This window comes from Scardinius erythrophthalmus (genome assembly GCF_964197995.2).
Source record: "Scardinius erythrophthalmus genome assembly, chromosome: 11".
NCBI classification, from domain to species: domain Eukaryota; kingdom Metazoa; phylum Chordata; class Actinopteri; order Cypriniformes; family Leuciscidae; genus Scardinius; species Scardinius erythrophthalmus.
In genome coordinates this window covers 40,169,446-40,181,897 of record NC_138231.1, presented here as the reverse complement: position 1 = coordinate 40,181,897, position 12,452 = coordinate 40,169,446, and the positions used below count along the sequence as shown (strand labels likewise).

The following is a 12,452-nucleotide window of genomic DNA, read 5'->3' as shown; positions in this document are numbered from 1 at the left end:
TCAGGAAACTGAATAAAATAAAAGGTCTACCCCGTGGTCATTGCAGTAAGATGTTTATTAAACATTTTATTGAAGTCTGAATTATTATATTTTAGGTTACACTTTATATTAGGGTCCAATTCTCCCTATTAACTATGACTTTTGCCTCAATAAACTCTTAATTACTGCTTGCTTATTAATAGTTAGTAAGGTAGTTGTTAAGTTTAGGTATTAAGGGATGTAGAATATGATCATGCAGAATAAGGCATTAATATGTGCTTAAAGGGATACTCCACTTTTTTTGGAAATAGGCTCATTTTACAACTCCCCCAGAGTTAAACAGTTGAGTTTAGCTGTTTTCGAATCCATTCAGCCGAGTTTCTGATATTTAGAAGAATATCAGTAACCAGACAGTTTCTGGTCTCATTGACTTCCATAGTATTTATTTTTTTCCTACTATGGAAGTCAATGAGACCAGAAACTGTCTGGTTACTGATATTCTTCTAAATATCAGAAACTCGGCTGAATGGATTCGAAAACGGCTAAACTCAACTGTTTAACTCTGGGGGAGTTGTAAAATGAGCCTATTTCCAAAAAAAGTGGAGTATCCCTTTAATAAACAGCCAATATCCTAGTAATATGCATGCTAATAAGCAACTAGTTAATAGTGGGAATTGGACCCTAAACTAAAGTTTTACCATATTTTATTATAAAATGCAAAGACTATGTACTGTAGTTAATCAATGCATGACTCCGAGTTATGTGCTTGTTACTCTTTGATAATATAATTTGAAAGAGAGTGCATGTAATTACAAAATAAATATACTCTTTAAATAGAAAAAATAGATGCTTGACGTGACATCTAGTCAATTATCTGCACTTAAGTTGAGAGGCTTGCATCTGCAGAGCTTTGTAGTCTGCCCCAACAGCATTACATTATATAGAGCTACTGTCTGTATTATGTATTTCTTTGACCATTAGTAGCCAACTGTATGAATCAGACACATGCATAATTGTATGCGTAACTTTACAAAATAGATAGATTCATTCCTTAAGCAAAATATTGGTATGCAAATGCCACATGTCAGATTATAAAAGTAGGTTTTGGCATGCAAACAGACATATCTTATGCTTTCATGCAGTAATTGATACTGTGAAAGACATCTCAGTCCCCAAGACATACTAAACAAAAATGGCTCTATAAACCAAGACCATACCAGTTATTAAATATTACATTTAATATTAAATATACATTTTTATATGAATTATCAAGGGAATTTAACTCAAAAGACAATCAGAGGTTATAACTAGAAATCAGCATCATTTTCAATGATATGGTCCTGTTTAGCTTTGTTTAGTATTTATTCTTTGGATGTGAATGGAAGGGGCAGGTACAGATTTCTGCAGGCGGTGGGGAGAGCGGTCAAGCCATGCGATTGTATCGTCTTTACCCCCTGACATAGATGTCAGACATCTTCTCTCCTGTCATGAAAGCATCGTCCTCTAGAACTACGTCATCAGTGTTCCAAATAATAACACGAAGCTCAAAGCTAGATAACAGCACAGCAATGACGTGGGGGGCAGGGAGGGGGATAGACAAAATCACATCAAACGCAACAAGACAGACAAACAACAAAAGGAAACAGAAACAAACAAAAAGTTACAGATTAACCACACACTCTTCACACACCTGCCCATACCTACCCCCTCACAAATATGTCACTGGACTTTTCCCCTGTGAAGTAATCATCATCTTCCAGAATTACTTCGTCAGTATTCCATATTATCACCCTGAGCTCATATCTGGGAGATGAGTGGAGGGGAAGGAAAAGAATGGGATCATCATCTCACACTGTAAATATTGTTTTAACCTAAAAATTTAACTGGTTTGATTCAAATGAAAAATATTAGTTAAGGTTATAATTGAATTTAGCCAAAGTAAAAAGGTAAAAACGTGATTGACCTTTTTACTTTCTCATGCATGTTCCTGGTCTTGTAATTGATTCAAAATTGCCTTCATAATCAAAACGTTATAGTCTTCTCTTCCTCTGAAATGAGTTTCCTTTTTTAATATTCAGTCTGTGCGCACTGTTGGATATTGGTATTGAATGTGCAAATAGCTTTTTATGCATCATTTTAGCAAACTCACAGGTCTGGCTCTATTCTGTAGCACTCACTTTCACAATTCAATCCTATCCAGATAAAATCAGGATCCGCTGATTACATTTATTTCTACTTAATTATACGGTGCATTCAGAAATGCATTTATGTCAATAAACTGCACATTTGGACTTTTTGCAGTGCATGAATATCTCAGACTCAAGTAGGACTTGGCCTTGGTAAAAATTGGCACATTCTTTAGATGATTAACATGAAGAAAATAAAGGCAGATGAGAGGCGTGAAGCTGGCAGAGTAAGTATGAGAGGAAAAAGAATAAGGACAGTGTGTTGTATCTACAAACTCTAGGTGAGAAAGAGTGTCGTCTGTTTTGTAGCTGAATCACAGTAGTATCTCTGTAGTTAAACAGTTAAAAACTATTATAGTAAACAATTATTTAAAAAAAAGTGAGGTAAAAAGACATTCTGTAGTTAGGTAATTCGCCATTCACAGCTACTTCTTCATCCAAAGCTTTTAAGTCATCCAAAGAATATTAATTGCACAAGCAGTCCAGATAACAAAGCAATCTGTTCCTTGCTTAAGGGTGTAATGATCCAAGAGTGAGAAAGTGATTTAAGCATGACTGATTATTAAAGCTTCCTATCTTTGTCTCATTTTCTTCAAGGCTAAACTCAGTGATGCACAAATCAAAATGACATTTTGTTCCATGTACCAAGAGACGTTAAGGAAAAAACCTGTAAAAGATTATTGCAACATTATGCACACATGAAATATTAAAGCCTTAACTGCAACAAACTATTTGAGATTAAAAGAGCATGAATAAAGGAAAAGCAGCAAAAGTTTCACTGATCCTGATTCAAAATGTGTTCAAAATGGAGTAAACCGAGACTTTGAACAGAATCATCTACCTCTTTGGTTTGCGTGGTGATATGTCAATGGCTGGTCCTGGTGCTGGTATATCCATAGGAAACATGTCCACCCACATTTCAATCCTTCCCTGTGAGATTATGAACATTTGAGGAGTTGACCAGTTAGTTACAATATAATAATGACAAATTGATACGGCACCATTTTGCTTTATTTTTCCTAAACGTTTTTTTTTTTTTTTTCAGTGACGTTACATTCCCTCATTTATCAAGCACAAATGAACTGCTGAAAATGATGAACCTTAGAATATGTCCTTGGTAATAAGAGCTGTATTTTGTTGCACACGCATGCATACCTGCTCTATGCCTGGCTTGTCAGGGTTGAGGAGCGGCCTGGTCTCCACATGCTCAGGGATGAGTTTGCAACCGACACGTGGGATCTCCTCCCAATGCCTAAGAACAGTGAGAGCCAAGTGTTCTTCTGTCTGCTTCTTCAGACCTGTAAGACATACAAAATGGATATCTTTTTTATAAATAATAGGAGAAAAAAAAACTAAATTCCATTAGATTACATTCTCTGTATAAGCTCTTAAATGTCTCACCACTCTCATCCTCAATTTCTGTAAACCCAAGAAAGACGCGGTTTGCAACTTTGACCCTCCCACCAGGTCCATAGTGGGGTCCGTCCAATTTGCCTTCTTTGCACAACTTAGCAAGGATCTGAGTTGGTTTCTGAGGGTCCCGCCATACATTGTAACCATGACTGTCAGTTAAAAATATAAGACTGTTAGTTTAACACATTAATTCAGGGCAGTTAATTAAACAGACTTTACGTTTGGCTTGGACAGATCAAAACTATTTTTTCTAGGTATGGCTGTTTCTCTTGTCATATTTATGACATATGCAATAAATTATGATTAGTTAGATAAATTAATTGTCACATTATGTAAAATAAAGTAATCGATTGACAACCCCAAAATGAAAATACTTTAGCATGTTGTTCTATAAAGATTTGAGTGTTTCATGCTCAATGTGTTGGTAAAATAGGAGCAGAGAGTACTCACACAGAGTAGTTGGATGCGATGCCACACGTGGCTCTGTGTTTGCTGTAGTATCTGTTCTCCAAATCAATCTTAGTCTCACCAATCAGGTCATCAGTTCCGACTAAATCCCAGTCATATACTGCCACAGTCAGCATGGACTCCATTGGGAATGTGGCCTCTATGTCAAATGACCTTAAGGGAAAGAGAGAGAAAAGGGTGCGCTACATGAAGTGCTTTCAAGTAATGAATATGTTCTAGCTTGAGCTCAAACCATTGGTTTGGTTGGTTTACAATAGTATAGCCAACTCACTTTCCAAACACAGGATTCAGCTGCTTGGATATATAGTTCTCCTTGTCCCGAATCTCAGACTTTCCCAATCGAATGACTATATAAGGGTCTGCTTTACCATTTATATCTGCAGGATGCAGGTCTGTGGCCTGAGAAGAGAGTCATGTTACTTTAGCTGACACAGTACTGCACTAATAACACCTACGTATGATTCAGAGTTGAATTCACTTACTCTAATGACATAAATCCTGATGAGAACATTGATCGGGTCATTGTGAGGTGTGCTTTGGAACATTCCCATGTTCGGGTCAAATCCTGACTCCCTGGTGACCTCCTCAGACAGTGGTAGTTTATACATACAGAGGGATCCCTGGTTCACAAGGAGACAGACTCAAATATCAAAATGACATGTTCATACTGTAATTCTGAAACCTAATCTTTACACACACAAATATGTGTGTGTGTTCTTACCTTGAATCTGCCCACAATTCTGTCATCATCAACCACATTGTGGTCATCATCATCTCCAGCCTTTCCTCTATACAGGTTGAAGGTGTGGAGCCAGTCCTCAAAGTTACCATACACACACTCCAGCTCTTTATTGTACACCTGAGAATGAGATAAAGGCGTTTATATTTATATTGAAATTAGATTAAATTGCTACAGATAACAGTTCATTTAGCTAATGCACCCTTTATCAATTAAAAGTTTAGGGTCTGGATTTTTTCTATTTTATGTTTCTCACTTTCACCAAGGCTGCATTTATTTGATCAAAAATACAGTGAAAACAGTAATATTGTGAAATGAAAATGTGATTTTTTCAGCCGTTATTATTCCAGTCTTCAGTGTCACATGATCCTTCATAAATTATTCTAATATGCTGATTTTGTGCACAAGTAACATTTCTTATTATCATCACAGTTAAAATGGTTGTATCGCTTAATATTTGTGTGGAAGCCATGGTACTTTTCAGGATTCTTTCATGGTTAGAAAATTCAAAAGAACACCATTTATTTGAAATAGACATTTTTTGACAATGAAAAAATAATCTTCCTGACCCTAAACTTTTGAACAGTGGTGTAAGTGCATTCTACATTAAAGTTATTTATAAAAAAAATAAGAAAAACTAATATTTTCAAGAAGATGCACTAACCATAAGTTCATCAACTTTTGGTTTTGGAGGTCGTTTTTCTGTGCCATCATGGTTCTTCTTTTTGTCCTTGGAGCTCTTCTTGTCTTTGCTCTTCTCCTTGGGTTTGGTGCCTTTCATAGGAAATTCATCAGCTTTGATCTCTGAGGTTATGGGTGAATGGACAAATATAGATGGAAATGAGAAACGGATGAGCACGACGCAGCACTACGAGGCCAATTTGAATGGACGTTTGTAATGAACAATGATGTTTTCAAGCCATGAGAGCTATTTTAAACACTCAAACTAACATGGATTACGTATAATTTACAAGATGGATCTCTTCATTAAAAACATGAATTAAATACATTAAATACTCTTCATTCATACATTAAAATTCAATTGAATTACAAGTAATATATGGAAAAATTTGCTTGAAAAAAGCTTGTAAATGTTTGTGTCCAACTTTCATGGCATGAAAAAAGATCAATACAAATGGTTTTAAGTCATGATTAAAATAGTGATGGATATGGGATGACAGTGCTTATCAGAACATGTTCCTAACCGGAACACAACCATGATGTCCATATGTTAAGTGCTGCGGTTACCTGCACTCTCTGCTGCTATCTCCAAATCTTCTCGTTCCTCTGCCTCTGCCAGAGCAGCCTCCTGGGTTCTGAGATTCTGCATTCACAGAAAGTTAAAATAAAATTTTACAGTTTGACACAGTATATATCAAATGTAAAGAATCTTTACTAAGTTGAAATTAAAAGACGTCTCCTCCACACCTCCATCATAGTCTCTATTGAGGCAAAGTATTTGGACCACCAATCCAACATGCTCTCATCCGGCTCATCTTCATCAACATCTTCTCCCTTCTTTTTCTTCTTCTTCTTTTTCTCTTTCTCCTTATCATCCTCGTTCTGTTATCACAAAGGATGTTGTGATGTTTATTTGATAATAAATGTAATGTGTTCACAGTGATTCAATCCAACTAAATGAAAATGAAATCTAAAACATTTAAATCCGTCTAAGCCAAGACTTACCAAGTCAACTTTAACAACAGCATCGGTGGTCTACAAGGACAGGGCCACACAAAACATACATCAAATACAAACATCCACAATAGATTCTACAATAGCATACTAGCATACACATCACACGGCTGTTGTTAAAGTCGCCATGAAATCTGGAATGTGGAATGTGTTCCACATTATTGTTATTTTTATTTATTTATGTGCCCTTGAAATCTTTAACCAAAATAATTTCCCTCTCCTTGCAATAGCATCCTTTCTCTATCGCAATTTCTATTTCATGCCGACTTTAAATTGAGACATTAACTTTAAAGCAGTAAAACAAACAGAACCACAGTAGGAACACAAATACTCAAAGCCAAGCAGTTTTCTAAAATACAACAGCATGGCACATCTACTCACAGCATCAATCTTGACAACTGTGTCCATCTTCTTAATGTTGGGTTCAGGGTCCATATTGACCACAATTTCACCTGAGGGATAAGAAATGGAACGGGAGTGGGGGCGGGAATGAGATGTCCCATTGGTGAGAGCCATGTAGCCATTGGCCAGTCTAGCTGGTGTGGGTAGGGTCATAAGATTTAGCAAGACCAGCACCAGGACAGAAAGGTTAAGACCATGAAGAGGGAATGGAAGAAGACATAGAGAAAAGGAATGAAAAGTCAGAAAAGCTGGAAAAAGAAATGGTCTGTACAAAGAATTCAAAATAATAAAAAAACGATATACTGTAACTTTTCTTTATTCACACTACCCTTCAAAAGGTTGGGGTTGGTAAGATTTTTTTTTTTTTTTTTAAAGAAATCTCTTATGCTCACGAAGACTGCATTTATTTGTGCAAACACAGGATATGTGAGTAATGCACTGTGAGTGAGCATGTAAAACCACATATAATACAGTGTATTTGTTCATTTTATTGCGCTAAACCTTAAGGGTTTTTTCCATTCCACTGAGCTACTTTTCCATTGTTTTTCTATGCGCTTGATGGACGTGTTTGACCGTTGAACTCGCGTCTCACTCTGCTGTGTTTTGTTTATGTTTATGTAAAAGCTGCTTTGCCAAGCGCACTCTTGCAGTGTTGCCATGTCCACTATCTTTGGGCTTGTTATTTTTTCCATATTAAGAGGTGAAATGAAAACTTAATTCAGCTGGAGTGTATACATGGCCTTTGTGCCAGTGTCACGGTTCTTTGAATGGAGAAAAGTCCGCTTTTAATGTGGTCAAAATGCTTGTGCAACAGGGGTGGCCAAGCTTCAATCAGGGGTGGCACTGGCCACCACGTAAATATGCCCCTGTACTCACACAGTGTGACAAAAAACATAAAAGTTGGACCAGCTTGACATTATGGGCCCTATCTTGCACCCAGCGCAATTGACTTTGTACACCGACACATGTCTCATTCCTATTTTGCACCCGCGCACAGCGGACTTTCCCCTCTATAGACGCACGTCGGTAAATTAGGGAATGAACTTGCGCTACCGGAGGCGGTTCAGCGAAAAGAGGAGGCGTGTTCCGGCGCAAACTTTCCCTGGTGCTGTTTTGCAGGTTTAAAAAACAATTCCACCACTGACCAGGAAAAACCTAGTCTAAAGTCAGTGGCGCATTGCGCATGTTATTCATATGCTATTTTAAGGGCGCATGCTTGGCCATAATCAATGTAGCGCGTGCACAACGCACATACACTTTGCTTATCTCATCTACACACAGATGAGATATGAAACATCATTTTTTGAAAACCATACATTATTACAAGGAAAAATATTAACACATGAGGGAAATCATTGTTGTGTTAATGAAGATGTGAAAAAATAGGCATAAATCTAGCTTACACATTTACCCAAATTATTATATGCCTGTTTAACCGAAGCTAATTTTGGTGGGTTTCTCCATCCTCAATGTCACTTCTCTGTGTTTTACGGCCCTGACGAGAACGTCGGTCTCCTCGGCTGTGAACCGCTCCTGGCGTGCACCTGGCAAATCCGCCGTTATAATAGCAATCCGCCATGGAACAAGCGCGCCTGCTCTTAAAGGGATGTGAGATGTCGCTCTGATTGGTTTATTTCACGTTATGCCCAAACCACACCTATGAATAATGAAGCTACTTCAGACCAACTCATTTTAGATTTGCGTCGGGCGCAAGAGTCATTTATCCCGCCGGTATAACAGCTACAGCGCCCAAGACCCGCCCACAAAGTTACTTGCGTTTCACGCTTGATACTTGTATTTCAGATCGTTAAAATAGAGCCCTATGTGTCAGATGCCATGTTTAACGAATGTTAAGTAATTTGTCATCTTTGCATGCTACAATTTTTTTAATACAAATATGAATTAGAAAAGCATTGGGAAAGTTACATTATATTGCATTGTTATACATAATTATTACAGATTTATTTGTATATGTGTATATGACAGGTACCTGTGTGAGCCCAGTTGTTAGCAGTCTTGTCTGGGGGGCTGTAGATGAACTTGCGAAGGCTGGTCACAGCATGAGACCCAACCAAGGTGTAGCGTCCAAATGCCCTACAGTCCACCACCCGAATATTGAGGGGTGGATGGAGTAACTCATTTTCTGGCAGATCCTGCAGCACAAGATTACTTGAGTTAACTTTTCAAATCAGAAAAAAAGTGAGAGAAAAAAAAAAAAATTTTTTTTTACAAATATAAATCAAATCACCACTTCAAACCACTTGACTAATGTGCTGAAGTTCGGATTCTTCTTGTAGTTCTGAATGAGGGCTGACTGAACTCCTTTCCCTGCACACTCAATGTCCACACGAGGCCTGTCCACCTGGGCCAGGTTGATTCTTTTAAGGTCCCTCAGACCCCAAAAGAGGACCTAGAGAGAAGCGAAGGCTGTGGCTCAACATAAACTCATGAGCTGCAAATGTAGCTAATACAATTGTTAACAGTCTTTTATTGTGGCTCTCTATGGCTATTTTCACCTCTATGCGATATCTGCTGAGAACTGGTCGTATGCCCAATGGAACCGGCAGAATGGGCCCGCGGTCAGAATCAGTTGGGCCATCAATTGGAGGAAGTGCTGCCCGCCCTGCTGGACCAATCTGTGGATAAACAGATATTATAGAATGAAAATATATAACTCATTAACTGATGAAATAATAAAGTAATTACTGACTGATAGGAATACTGATTAAATCCTCTTTTTCCAAACCTCTACCATGCCTTGTTAACAGTAAAAAGGAAAAGCACAGCAATAGCGAAGAGGATGAAGTCATTTAGACAAGAAAGGAAAAGAAAGACAAGAATTAAAGAGGGGAAAATGTAATTTTGTTTATTGCACCTTGATCTGAGGCACAGCAAAGTCATGGACCGCAATAAGAGCCCTTCTGATCTCCTCATCATCATAAGGAATCTGTCAAGAATTCCACGGAAGTGCAAAGCAGAAAGATAGGACAGAGGATTGTGGAAAAATGTGATGGGAAATGACATCAAGAATCAGAGATAAGAGAGAGGAAAAGAAACAGAGTGGTCTGTATCTGTGCTATTTAAGCAACATTTAATGTATGAACAGATAGGCCAAGCATTGACAGAGTCCATTCAGGATTGGAGTATGTACATGTTGATCACAACTACTGTATACCGGCCGTACCTGCAGTAGTTCAAAAGCAGCCAGCAGATCTCCCGCAGTGCAGTTTCCTCTGTAGATCTGATAGTACTCCAGCTGGGGGGGAAACCGCGGGGGCCCGTAGTGTTCATCAACCATTTTAGTTAGTGGCTTTGCAAATGTTCGCCCAATGAACTCTGCTTTCCCCTGGATCCCACACAAAAAAACGACAGTTACACTACCGCCTCTGAACACCAGGGGGCAGTGTGGCCACATTCCTTGTAAAATCACTTTCACGTTGTGGCTACTGTATTGCTGGGGCTTTAAAATCAATCTTTGGTACATATTTTTGTTAAATGTAGACCATAAAGATTTGCATTCACAGAAATCAAATTCTGCTTTTGTTTGGTTTCTTCATCTGTGCTGAATCACTCGAAAGGAAAATTGATATTATATCTGACCTTGGCATTCAGCTGTCAATGAAATAAACCACAGCAATGATTACTACAAACTACTGTAGAGACTACAACTACAAAGAAACATCCAATTGTAAACCCTCTGAATGGTCACAACCAAGGGAATGCAAGAGGTAGTTTATTGCCACAGGAAATTGTGTTTTGATCACCAAGTAAGGGAAATGGCGAAAATCTTGTTTTTGGGACAGACTCCCAAGCAATCTCACTTCTTGCATGCCTTGTTGAATTCAGCTATCTATGCAAACACAGATTGACAGCAGTGTTGAAATGTGTTCACACTCTACTTAGCCAAAACATCCCGTCCAACAAAAGGGCAGGACCAGGAGATTTTAAACAGGAAGAAACATCAAGTCAGGACAATAGGGCACATTTTCACACACTCTTATTGTGACGCATACATGGGGGGGGATTCTGACAACAGATTTGCCCACTGAACTAGCAAACAATGAAATTTAATTTGGGATATTTAGCTTTTATTTGTGGCTATATCAGTCTTATATAAACTTACCACAGTGTCTTGGTCATACAGTTCAATGACTATGATTGGAGGGTCATCGCGGAGTTCACCAGCCTCACCGTAGAGTTCAACATTATCAAATACGAGCAACTGATCCCATGTAGGACAGAGAGTCTCACTGAGGACCTGAAATTTACATTACACACATTCATGGATGATTCATCAATTGGGAGAACCTTTCTATCTAAAGAAAAATTCTAAAATAAAAGGATATAATATCTTTAGACTTGTTAATGTGTCTATGTAATTGCTTTTTCCTCATTTAAAGAGTAATTTAATTATTTAGTTTGACATTTGTGTACAAAGTATAAAAATAAATAGTAAACAATTGCAGTCCCAAATAATGCTGTCACTACCATTACGGCAAGCATTTTAGAAAACAATATGGTAACACTTTACAATAAGGTTCATTAGTTAACATTAGTTAATGTATTAACTAACATGAACTAAGAGTGAGCAACACACTTGTTACTGTATTTGTTAATCTTTGTTAATGTTAGTTAATGAAAATACAGCTGTTCCTTGTTTGTTCATGTTAGTTTACAGTGCATTAATTAATGTTATTACATGGCTTGGTTGAATTCTAATGTAGAATGCGGTCTGATATTTCTTGATAACAGACCGCTGCGAAGTATAACACACCGTTGCCATGAAAAACAGAGCGTTGCTATGGACGCGGAAAGGACTATTTTCTTTGGCGGAAGCAATACATTCGTTTTTAAATCAATAAACTCCTTTTTAAATCAATAATTCGTGTCAAATTATTGATTTATTTTGTAGGTAGCCATGTAATAAGCGGGATAATGTATAGAGAGGCGGTCGTTATAGCGAATAACAACCCCTTCAGGCTGATTCAAGTCCTGTTCAGCCTGTCGGGGTTGTTATTCGCTATAACGACCGCCTCTCTATACATTATCCCTTACTTAACAAATACAACCTTTGATTTTAATAATGTATTAGTAAATGTTGAAATTAATATTAACTAAGATTTATAAATGATGTAGAAGTATTATTCATTCTTAGTTCACGTTAAAGGGATCATATAATGGTACATGCACTTTTACAAGTTGATTGTACTGAAATGTGTGTTGGCAGTGCCTGTACACAACCATCATAAAATGACAAAAATCCATCCAGTGTTTTATTTTTTTAATATCCTTATATGTTTGACCCTCTCCTGAATCAAGCTGTTCGATTTTGTGACGTCACAAAATCGACGCCCCTCCCACACTGTAAAAATAAAAGGTGCCTGGAGGAACCTTTTGGCGTTCTTCACTTCGCCACACCGGCGGAACCGTCTGTAGATCCTCTAGGCACCCTTTAAAAAGGGCCGGTTCTCTGAGGAACCACACAGGTTTCCTGAGGAACTCTTATATTAGGCACTGTGTGGAACCACTTTGGGTGCCTCCAGGAACCAAATTTCATGTTTTTTAAATAT

General features: G+C 37.8%; 1 protein-coding gene across 2 annotated transcripts in view; it reads right to left on the bottom strand.

Moving 5' to 3' along the window:
* Positions 1 to 12,452, bottom strand: part of otofa (otoferlin a) — a gene marked incomplete at both ends in the record, with an annotated part of 80,900 nt that overhangs the window by 3,681 nt on the left and 64,767 nt on the right. Inside the window, 18 exons of one of the 2 annotated variants that reach the window (XM_081377703.1) lie at positions 1,684 to 1,782; positions 3,007 to 3,095; positions 3,321 to 3,463; positions 3,567 to 3,727; positions 4,029 to 4,199; positions 4,318 to 4,445; positions 4,529 to 4,666; positions 4,768 to 4,905; positions 5,450 to 5,589; positions 6,034 to 6,109; positions 6,214 to 6,348; positions 6,472 to 6,501; positions 6,862 to 7,016; positions 8,873 to 9,035; positions 9,131 to 9,292; positions 9,399 to 9,518; positions 10,067 to 10,228; positions 11,006 to 11,140. In XM_081377703.1, coding sequence (XP_081233829.1) covers positions 1,684 to 1,782; positions 3,007 to 3,095; positions 3,321 to 3,463; positions 3,567 to 3,727; positions 4,029 to 4,199; positions 4,318 to 4,445; positions 4,529 to 4,666; positions 4,768 to 4,905; positions 5,450 to 5,589; positions 6,034 to 6,109; positions 6,214 to 6,348; positions 6,472 to 6,501; positions 6,862 to 7,016; positions 8,873 to 9,035; positions 9,131 to 9,292; positions 9,399 to 9,518; positions 10,067 to 10,228; positions 11,006 to 11,140 — 2,345 coding nt within the window. The remainder of the gene's footprint in view (positions 1 to 1,683; positions 1,783 to 3,006; positions 3,096 to 3,320; positions 3,464 to 3,566; positions 3,728 to 4,028; positions 4,200 to 4,317; positions 4,446 to 4,528; positions 4,667 to 4,767; positions 4,906 to 5,449; positions 5,590 to 6,033; positions 6,110 to 6,213; positions 6,349 to 6,471; positions 6,502 to 6,861; positions 7,017 to 8,872; positions 9,036 to 9,130; positions 9,293 to 9,398; positions 9,519 to 10,066; positions 10,229 to 11,005; positions 11,141 to 12,452) is intronic. The other variant, XM_081377702.1, reaches the window with a different exon arrangement.